Source organism: Orycteropus afer, unplaced genomic scaffold, assembly GCF_000298275.1.
Source record: "Orycteropus afer afer isolate SDZICR_OR568_19922 unplaced genomic scaffold, OryAfe1.0 scaffold00175, whole genome shotgun sequence".
Classification (NCBI taxonomy): Eukaryota; Metazoa; Chordata; class Mammalia; order Tubulidentata; family Orycteropodidae; genus Orycteropus; species Orycteropus afer.
In genome coordinates, this window is record NW_006921762.1 from 5,730,085 (window position 1) to 5,741,342 (window position 11,258).

The 11,258-nt window shown below is 43.7% G+C and overlaps 1 protein-coding gene across 1 annotated transcript in view; it reads right to left on the reverse strand.

Moving 5' to 3' along the window:
- Nucleotides 1-11,258, reverse strand: part of CUNH1orf105 (chromosome unknown C1orf105 homolog) — a 29,254-nt gene that overhangs the window by 8,065 nt on the left and 9,931 nt on the right. The window contains exons 4-5 of the mRNA XM_007947133.1: nucleotides 5,300-5,374; nucleotides 553-620 (exon numbers count right to left, since the gene is read on the reverse strand). Of these exons, the coding sequence (XP_007945324.1) occupies nucleotides 553-620; nucleotides 5,300-5,374 (143 nt within the window). The remainder of the gene's footprint in view (nucleotides 1-552; nucleotides 621-5,299; nucleotides 5,375-11,258) is intronic.

The window sequence follows — 11,258 nt, forward strand, 5'->3', positions numbered from 1 at the left end:
CATGAGACAAAGTATATGTGAACTGCTGTGTGGAAAGTGAATTTGCTCTGTAAATCTTCACCCAAATCACAATAAAAGAAGAAAAAAAAGAAAGCAAGCAGCAAATGACACCAAAGTAAACTGATAACAGGGATTTAGTTATTAAAAAGCAGTAGACGTTGTCCTGAACTCAGGTCAGATTATATGTAATCCCCCATGCCTCCTGAATTAGATATGCCATTTATATGTATTTCATTTAAAATACAAATTGCTTGTAATTTGTATTTCATTCTGAGCTATCAAAGAAACTATCTATTCTTTCTGTATAATGTTCTTGTGAAGGTGGAAAGGAAAATAATCCTTTCTATAGTAGTTTCAACAGCTGTTCAAGAAAAACATGAAAATATTTTTTGGTTTCACTATGTTTAGGCAGAAAATGGAACCAGTCATTAAGTCCATTCCCTACACATTCTTTAAGAATTCTACTTACTATGTTCCTTAATCCACTGTCCTGTGTCCCTGAACAAATAAAACCAGAATTAAAGTCATGCCTGATTTAAATTTTCTACTTACCTGTGATTCGTAAAATTCTCAAAGGATGGTTTCAGATCATCTGGGATAAGCATAGTTCTTGGTTTTACCTAAGGAAGAAAGTCTTATTTAAACACTGCCCCAAACTCCATTGTGGTTTAAATAATGTACCCAAGTTGTGTTTAATACCGAAGGCATTCATACATTCTTTTGTGGTATGAATGAACTCGAGGACATCATTCTGCCCTCTTAGTCATAGGGTGCTTGCTCTTCCCTGGTTATCAGGTTTTTGAAGTTAGGTAGCTCAAGATTATATCCACTGCTGTTAAGTCCATTCCAACTCACAGCTACCCTACAGGCCAGAGTAGAACGGCCTCACAGGGTTTCCAAAACTGTAATCTTTACAGAAGCAAACTACCACCTCTTTTCCCTAGAGTAGCTGTTGTTGTTATGTGCCATTGAGTCGGATCCTACTCACAGAGATCCCTCCTTGGGTTTCCGAGGCAGTATCACTATGGAAGTAGATTGCCAAACCTTCCTTCTGAAGAGTGGCTGGTGGTTGAACCACCACCCTTCTGGTTAGCAGTCAAGTGCCTTAGGCACTATGCTACCAGAGCGCCCTACAGAGTAGGAGGTGGTTTCAAATTGCCGACCTTTCAGTTCAGCAGCCAAGTGATTTAACCACAGCATCACCAGAGCTCCTTTCAACATTAGTAAACCCTCAGATTCTCGTTGCCTAAATCATTCCCCACACATCATTCTGCTTTTACGTTAACCGTCACTTTCTCACAGAGACGGGAATGTAGAGGACACAAGGACAAACATCCTTGTTTGGTAGTCCCCTGCTTTACGTTCCTATTGTTCTCTGGGCTTTGTCTTTCAGAATGCTCACTGCACTTTTATTGCATGTACTTGCTTAATGTCTGGTTTCTCTGATAGAATTTCAGTTGTCTGAGCGCAAAGACAATTTCCAGGACCTAACACAGTGCCTGTTTAAGAAATATCTCTGAATTAGTGAATGAATGACCCCACTAAAAAGCACACTTGAAAAATTTAAGTGTATCCTTCACGTAGGGCTAAAATCATTTAAAGAGTTAACAGTATTCTTGGTTAAGAGACATCACATTCTTGAATTTTTTTTTTTTTTTTAACATTTGTTACTAGCACTAAACTCATTGCCATCGAGTCAAATCCGACTCATAGTGACCCCTCCTTGCATTTCCGAGGTGGTATCACTATGGAAGTAGATTGCCCAATCTTCCTTCCAAGGAGTGGCTGGTGGGTTTGAACCTCCAGGCTTCTGGTCAGCAGTCAAGTGCCTTAGGCACTATGCCACCAGAGTGCCTTTACTAGCACTAGCTGTTGGTTTTCTTTTGGAGATCATGTTTTCACTTAGAAGGAGTTTCTTTTTGTTTTTTCATTATTTCTCAAGCATTACTAGAGTCATGACAATAAGAAGATAACCACGAATAGGTGTCCAGCTGGGTTACTAAGTGACTTCTGTTTTAAATTTAGAGAATCAGAAAAATTTCAAATTACTCTGTGTCAAGGACCTTTAGGGGTGTTTGAAAATAGCAACAATAACAAAAACAAAACTGAAAAGTAAATCTACAGGAACACCAAGCACCAACTGCATTTAATCACATTTTTCTCCTTACTCATTAGCCAAGGGGGCCATGGAGGTAAGGGGGAAAGAAGGTGATCTGGTAACAAGTAGCATCTGGGAGTAGTGGAGAGGCAGGGGCTTTAGACAGAAGGTGAGGAGAGTTTTCTAGACACATAAGAAGAGGTGAGAACACACCAGAGGCAGTCTTGACCTTTCTTCAAAATTTCCTCTAAAGTCAGTCCTTTTCCAAGGAAAGATGAAGGGAACTTTCTACTTCCTCCTGAGTAGCATGACCCCTGTTCTAAAGCCTCTTAATCCAGGTAGTACTACCATTTCCCAATATTATCTGTGAAGTGGGCTATATAGGTGCTACATCAGAACCAAAGCTGTCAAGGATAGCATTTTGTCTCTGAGAAAAAGTGTGTCATTTGGTGAACTCCTATGAATTCTTGAAAACTCTGTGAAGTATTTTCTTCCAGGTAGCCTTCCCTGATCAACTTTTCACTCCCCACCAGGTCTTTCACCATTAAGGAAGATGTTAGCTGTGGATTTTTCATAGATGCTGTTTATCAGGACAAGGAAGTTCTCTTGTATTCCTAAGAATCTTTTTATATATTCTCCAGCATCTCCATTCAACTCACTGTTGAGAAAGAACTGTAAATCTGCAGTTCATCTCCCTAGAAAGACTCCGATGTTCTACTGCACCATTGAGGTAAGGGTATCTTACCCTTGCCTTGTTTTCTAACTTTCTTTATAAGTTTCACACATGGATCTGCATGCACTAATTCTGAGTAGTAGGGAAGGATTCTCTGGGCTTTTTTTTTTCTTCAATTTAAGGCCCTTCCTTTCTGAGACTGAGGTAGGGGAAAGGATGGAGTGGGGAGAAATCTTCAAGGAAAGACCTCAATGGTAAAACCACAGCATGTGGTTCTACTTTTATCAGGCCTGGGTGAGAGCAAAAGATAGAGAGGAAGTTTTGAGAAAAAGGACAGCTGCTGAAGTCCCAAGTGAGCCAGCTGGTCAAGGCTAGTGTGAGCCCAGGGTCAGTGTGTTCTAAATGTGGACACAAGGGAAGTGACTCCAGAAGAAATCTCAATCCTGGTTTACCAGACTCCAGTCAAGGTTAATACTGAACACTGTGCTCCTGTTGATGTTCAAAATGAACACTGACTGTAATATCCATGTATGCCTTTGCCAATGGCTTTAGTTAAATTTCCAAATCTCACACGAGAATTTCACAAAGCTGCTACTCTCTTCCATGTCCCACTAACCTGAAGCACCTCTGCCATGAACTCATCAAAGGAGCCTGTCTTATGTCCCTACTTTTCTTCCATCCCTTGCTCTTCCTCTTACTGCATATCTAAACTTAACATTCTTCTTGAGTCAGAGGAGACTCATAGGATCTCAGAGTTGAAGAGACCTTTCCACAACCCCTACCCTACACCTAATCATTTAGCCAAGTTAACTTTCAACCTAAGTCTGGTCCTTACTCTGGCCCTAACAACCATTCTATGCTAACCCTAACTGACCCTAGTCCTAACTCCAATCTTGGAAGGCCTTTTTCTTCAGCACCTGTAACTGATGGCAGAGGTTTGTCCTTGTGTCCTCTGCATTCCCCTTGGTAGCCTTCCATTTTTCCTAATACTCCCCCATTCTGTCCCACAACGAATGACACATATCCAGGGTAGGTTATGTCCCTTACTAGCTAAAAAGTGCTATTAAATCTCTGCAGGGTTTTTTTTCCCCACTGAGGTGCTAACTGAATTAATTACGAACCCAAAGATGAAACTGCTTGTTTCATGAATACAATGGTGGAGAAAGATTTTTGTGTGTGCATGTATGTGTGTGTGTGAGCATGTGTATTGTGTTAGGGAGATGTTAAAGGGCTATACTGCCTCGGAAACCCAAGGAGGGTCGCTATGAGTTGGCGCCGACTCGACGGCACATAACAACAACAACAACAAAGGGCTAGAAGATGCTCCCATATCCCCCTTAACCTGAACTCTCTGAGGGTACAGTCACCCTAGGCGTCTAAAACGAAGCAGCTCAGCTCAGCCCATCTTTCCCCTCTGGCCCACTGACCTTGGTTCACCTTAGGCTTTTTGAAAATAAGGAAGATTTATCATATTTTTTCAGTTGCTGGTGCTCCCATGCCCAACAGTTCCTCACTTGTAGCCCTTTCCAAGGCCTACCCTGCAAGGGGCCCAATCACAGTCTCCAAGGGCTTTGCTGTGTATGAGAATCAAATCAGAGGCACTTGGTGTGTGTAAATAGAGCAGCTTGAAAGCAGAGCCTTAACTCCATTTTAAAGTCTTGACAGGAATCCAGAATCCATGTTGAATTTTAAAGCTGTCTTTTCTAATAGCATTTCCTCTAACCTTGATGCTGACCTAACCATATACCCTAAAGGAGACATTCTTTTTCTCTAACGTCTGGTAGGTGCAGGATCTCACAATCTATTTCCAGAGGGTCTTTTCACCATGGTCAAGAAGATACAAGATGTGATAGCTTATCCCTGAAGGGTCTTGACATTATCAACAAATCTTTACAATGGACCTACAGAAACAGACAAGATTGAAAAATCTATTTTTATAGTGTTTTTTATGTGCCATCGAGTCGGACCTGACTCACAGCGACCCCTCCTTGGGTTTCCAAGGCAGTATCACTACGGAAGTAGATTGCCCAACCTTCCTTCTGAGGAGTGGCTGGTAGGCTTGAACCACCAGCCTTCTGGTTAGCAGTCAAGTGCCTTAGGTACTATGCTACCAGAGCTCCCATTTTTATAGTAGGTTACCAAAAAAAAATCTGTCCTGCCATTGTCTTATGACCATCCTGCAATAAACTGAAGAGCACATACACTTGCAATTATGTGCTTTAACCAATCATGTAATCCCATGTATATGTTACCCACCTATCACTGGGAAGTCCCTGCTCTTAGATATCCTGCCTTTGACTCCCCTGATTGTCTTTCAGCTAATTACAATTTTGTAACTTTTAGTTCCTGCTCTAACTGAATAAAAACGTTTTCTTTCTCAATGTCTGGTGGAGCAGCCATCTTCCCCCTATGAGTTAGGACATCTTCCTGGTCCAGACTGTCTCTATCACTCAATAAACCTCTTTTGCTTTTACTTAAGCAGATTCCATGATGTTGCTGTGCCCAACTCTGACATCCCCTTTGCCTACCATTTTTATTTCTCGACATGCAGAGCACAGTTGCCTATTTCTGAGCAGCACAGGGTTACTCTGGATCCTGCGGGCCTGAGAGGAAAGAGAGACAGAGGGAGGTGAGGAAATGATAGGGCACTTGGGGCAACAAATAGCTGGGAAAAGGGTGGAAGGGAATGAAAGGTAACAGTTCTTCACTTCCTAAAACACTTGGTCTTAGCCCCATCTGGGGTAGACATTGACTCTGAGATTGGCTGCAGCTGGTAGGTTCAGAAAGGGTTTAGTCAGGAGGGAGTGAGCTGTTAAGTCGACTAGGTGGTGGCCTAGGCCCTGCATACACTGGAGCAGGTATAACACAGCTGGCAGAAGGGGCTGTGGCTGGGGGCTGCAGTTAGCAGGAGCCTCTACTTCCCATCCAGAGCACCTGTAAACTGCAACCTTCCATAGGTGGTATATTTTCCCCATATCACACAAAGACTCCACCATCTGGACTGCTGAGGATATCTAATAGCCTGATAAAGAATGAAGAGAAGACTTTTTGCTTGCAAACCTCCTTCCTGGCCTCTCCCAGTCATTATCCTCTTAAGCCTTAACTCTAGTTCACATCCATTCTCAAGCATCCAGTGGTCAGCATCACTTCAGCCCTTCCTCCCTTTCTCGGCTCCTCACCTTCAGATAAAGCTGCGAGCAGAACTGGAGCTGGTGCGTGGGTCATGTACCCCTCCTTCCTCTGGGAGCAAAGGCTGCTTGGTCAGGGCAAGGAAGTGACCAGTGGGGGGAGAGGGACAGCACCCTGTCTGCTCACTGCTTTCTTGTTTCACTTGTGTTAAAGGGTGAAAGAGAGGGATTAGGAGCACTGACATCTGGAACACAGGGTTTTGCTTGCATCTCTGATAAAATGTTTAGTTAGGGAGCAAATGGAAACTTGTGGCTAAAATTGTGTTTGGGGATTGTCTCTCCCTTTCCTCATTCACTGACACAGCAGATATGGGCTATGTTCATAGGAAGTGTAGAGTATGGTGAAGAGTGGGGCTGCAGTGACAGGAAGATGAAGACTGTCAATTGAAATCTGCTCCTTCTCTGATCAGTTTGTTGGCCTATCACTCCATATGTGCAGACCATGTCCTGGCCCATTCCCACTGTAGCCTTTCTGCTCTGGGAGGTTTGTTGAACAGGAAGAGAGAGTATAGAACCATGCAGCCTGGGGAGAGTTTGGGGGTGCTTCTTTGTGGGGGAGTCTGCAAGTGGCTTCCTCCTATGACAGCTGGCACTTGGGTGGGGCAATAATGAGGTCAGAAGACTGAAAACTCTTGACAAATTTGGTCTATTTGACAAATATTTAAAATACATTTCATTTTCATAGGTCACTTTAAAAGAATCAGTTCAGTATTACGATGTGGGTTGCTATGCTAAAGTATGAGTGGGAATGACTAGATTCATTCATTCAATAACAAACATTTATTGTGGTGCCACTATGTGGAGGGCACTGTGATGGGGCCACAAAGATGAATAAGACAAAGTTCCTGGTCTTAAGGAAAACAAGGAAAGGATACAAATTCATTCATTTGCCCATTCAATTAGGTACTGGGGACATTGAGAAGAACAAGACACAGCTTCCAACCAACCTCAAGCTACTCACCATTCAGCAGACTGTACCAAGAAGTATGATAGTATTGATGGTATAGTAACAGAAATATACCGAGGCCACGGTATAACTGAAAGGAATTGTTGAGCTCACTTCGGTTGGGGCTAGGGCAGAGAGGGAAGAGTCCGAGATGAGTTCACAAGCAGGCAAGCTTGAGTAGGTATTGGTGGGTGAACAAGAATGGGGAGGCCACTCAAGCCCAGAAAACACTGTGCAAAAATATGGAGGAATAACCTAGCAAATCAGCTCCAGGTAACTGAGGATCATTTGGAACGGCTGGATTGGAAGGAGGGAGGTAGTGAGAAGTGAGGCAAGGGAAGAAACGTCCGTATGTGTGGAACCCACTGCTTCTTTTCTACCATGTCTTCCCTGAGGGTGGGGTGCGTGTGCATGTGACATCCCCTACAGCTCAGGCTCCTCTCCCATCCCTCACATCCCTGAAGTGTGAGACTCAGATCCCTTTTGATTCTAGGCTGGATGCTCTGGGTATCAGAGACAAGGCAAAAGTGAGAGATTACTTCTGAAAAGTGAGAGATTACTTCTGATGGCAGGAATCAGGGAAGGATTCCTGGAAATGGCATTTGTCCTTGGTCTGAAAGGAGGAGGAGGACCTGGACAGGTGGAGGTAGGGTACATATGTGCAGACCCATATCACACAAAGACTCCACCATCTGGACTAGCCCACAGGTGGAGTGGAAGAATCCTTAAGTGTGTGTGCTCTTACTATAAATGTAAACAGATTCTTGTTCGCCCTGTAATGGGTTCCTTCACCTTTTCCACACTTCAGGTTTCTGTGTAAGAATTCAAGAGCCTACAGGGACTGGAATCACAGGGTTCATTGTAAACCGAGCAACAGATGTATTTGGGAGGTCTCCAAGGTACATGGCAGGATTTTGCCCGGTTAATTGCAACTGTAAATGTGAGTCAGGTCCAACTCGACGGCACATAACAACAAATGTGACCTCAGAGTTCCACAATCATGATGACTACAGATTCATCCTTGGAATCTAAAGGACCAAATGCTTTCTATCTTATCCCTCCTGGAATTATTACCTCATCCTTTAAGCCATAGCTTAGGTATTACTTTCTGAAAAAAACTTTCCCCTCCCCCTCCCCCCATCGCTCACCTCCCTAAACTGAATCGGGTGTCTGCCTCTCTGATTCCATTATAGCTTTGGCACAGCTTTCATTGCATTTTGTACTATTTTTCTTTTTTCATGTGTTTATCTTCTCCACCAGGCCAAGCATTCTTTAAGAGCAAGGGCCATGTCTTATTCATTTTTCCATTCTTAGAATCTATCGATCCATGGCACACAGTAGGGATTCAGCAAAAGTTAGTTGAATGAATGAGCCACTGTAGGCATTTTAAACTATCCAGTATAAAAACAGGAGTCCTGGTGGCACAGTGGTTAAAGCGCTTGGCTATTAACCAAAAGGTTGGTGGTTTGAACCCATCAGCTTCTCCATGGGAGAAAGATGTGACAGTCTGCTCCTGTAAAGATTTACAGCCTTGGAAACCTCATAGGGTTCTAAACCAAAACAACCAAACTCTCTGCTGTCGAATCAGACCCGACTCATAGCAACCCCTCCTTGGGTTTCCGAGGTAGTATCACTACGGAAGTTGATTGCCCACCCTTCCTTCTGAGGAGTGGCTGGTGGGTTTGAACCACCAGCCTTCTGGTTAGCAGTCAAATGCCTTAGGCACCATGCCTCCAGAGCTCCCCACAGGGTTCTATTCCATCCTATAAGGTCGCTATGAGTTGGAATCAACTTGGCAGCAGTGGGTTTAGGGCAGAGCATAAATACAGACATAACCAACATACACCTATGTATATAAATATCTAAACATTTAAATATTTAAATATTTTAAACAAAATGTAAGTGTTACTATTATAACACTAGTTAGTGTAAGATTACTATTATAACGCTGCCTTCAGGGAAACAATATAGGACATTAGTGTTGTAGGACAACACCCTCTTTCATTATAATGTGCTGGGGAAGAGCACTAACTGGGAGTCCAGAGAGCTCTGTTCTAGACCTGGAGTGACTTTGGTCAATCATGGAAACTCCCTGGGCCTCCCCTCCTCTCCCAACAATGGTCTCCATGGACAAAAAGACAGAGGCAGAAGCTATAATCATGCCCATGCTGTACACGTAGAGGTGAAAACCAATCTTTGACCTGTGGCTTCTATCATCTCTGCCAGGAATGTGTCAGTGACTCCACCTTGGATTCACTGTCAGCTGAAACTTCACCTCCAAGAAGAGCTACTTTATTCCCTTTCTGTGGAGAGTAGGGTAAGAACACAGGGGAGCACTCCCACGAAATGGGAGGCAACTGTGCTGGCTAAGTCCTGGGTGGACAGTCTATGAAGGAACTGGGATTCCAGGTTCTGTTGGCCTCAGACTCCTCCCTCCTCTCCCTGTCCTCTCAGCCTGGAAGCCCAGGCCCTTTCCTTCTGCAGCACTTCCTCTCCCTCCTCATTCTTACTGTCCTTAAGGCCCATTCTGCATCAGTAGCAGGATTGAAAACGAGGTGGCCAGAGGGTCACAGCACAAGCCCCTGATTATCTTTGAGTCAAAGCCACCAAGAGGCTCTGAAATCTTAGTGGGGCTCTCATTTCCCAAGCAGCTGTCCCCAGGACAACAGATGGCAGTTGTGATGAGAAAGTGACAACCTGTTTGTAGCTTAGCCAAAGTATGATGCATATTTCAGTCAGTCCCCTGAAGCCAAAGCCTACTATTCACATATCACAACTGGAAATATCCTAATATCCAAGGTGAGTAGTTGCTGTGGTTCCTAAGATCTAGCTGATGGCATCAGTCCTTGGCCTTTTTGTAGCCTTCTTGTTAAGAAACAGTAAGGTCTCTCTCACTCCTTCTTGCTCTTACACACACACACACCCACACATACATATACACCTCCCTCCCACCTGTTCACATAACAAAAGCTGAAAATGTAAGCACCAGGTGGTGGTTTTAAAAATAGGCATGATAAGAATGATTTGAGGAGCACTGACAATGTTGCTTCTGGCAGTCTTGACCCTTGACACCTCTATTTCTGTTTTTCTTTCCACTCTTGCCTTAACTGAGAGACCTTATATGTCACCTAATTCAACTCTTTCAATTATTGCAACAAAGAAACTGTGGCCCAGAACTAGGTGGTACTCGGCTACCACCTTCAACCACTTGGAGGTGGTGGGGGAGGGGTCTATGTAGGAGATCCTGGATAGAATGGGAGAATAATGTGGAACAAAACTCAAAATCATTTAAAAAAAAAGGGGGGGGGGGACTAGGTTTGCTCTTCTGATAGAGCCTAGTAGAACCCCTGAGATGATGGCCCCTAGCTGACCTTCATGTCTGGAACTAAACCCACTCCTATGGCTTCCAACCAAACAAAAGACAGGTATATGAGCTGAACATTTACATTAGGTAGATACACTCCTTGGAGGGAATAATCATAGGGGAATAGAAGGGCTGTGTATGCACAGGGAGACAGCTCAGGGGGCAGAAGTGCGTGGAAGGATGGACACAGGGAAGAGGTAACTATGGGGAGGAAGTGGGAGGGGAGCTGTTGCACTGTGGAAAATTGCAAGCAATGCCATGAGACAAAGTATATGTGAGCTGCTGTAAGGAAAGTGAATTTGCTCTGTAAACTTTCACCCAAATCACAATAAAAATTAAAAAAATAAAAAAAGAGAGAAAGAAACTGTGGCCCAGAAAGGTTATGAGAGTTGCCCAATAGTATGTTTATTTAGTGGTAATCAGCCAGAAAGTTCTGTGGCTAAAAGAGTCGAAGAAAAACTACATTTCCTCAGAGGGAGAGTGGAATCTTAGGACCCATATAATTCTTATATCCCTTACCAAAAAAACCCGGACCCACTGCCATCAAGTTGATTCCAACTCTTAGTGCCGTATAGGACAGAGTAGAACTGCTTCATACAGTTTCCAAGGCTGTAAATCTTTATGGAAGCAGACTGCCTCATCTTTCTCCCATAGAGTGGCTGGTGGGTTTGAACCGTTGACCTTCTGGTTAGCAGCCCAATGCTTTAACCATTACACTCAGAGCTCCTTAGGGTCTAAAAATTAGTGGCCAGAGACCCATTTTCAATGTTCTGAAAGTCCCTAAAATAATTATAGTATTCCTTGCTATCCGAAAATACCAGCCATCTCATTAAAGAATAGAGCTCAGTATAGTTTTAAAAAATGCTATTACTGTCCATTGGGAGCTCTGGTAGCATAGTGGCTAAAAGCACTTGACTGCTAACCAGCAGGCTGGCGGTTCAAACCCACCAGCCACTCCTCGGAAGGAAGGTTGGGCAATCCTACTTCCG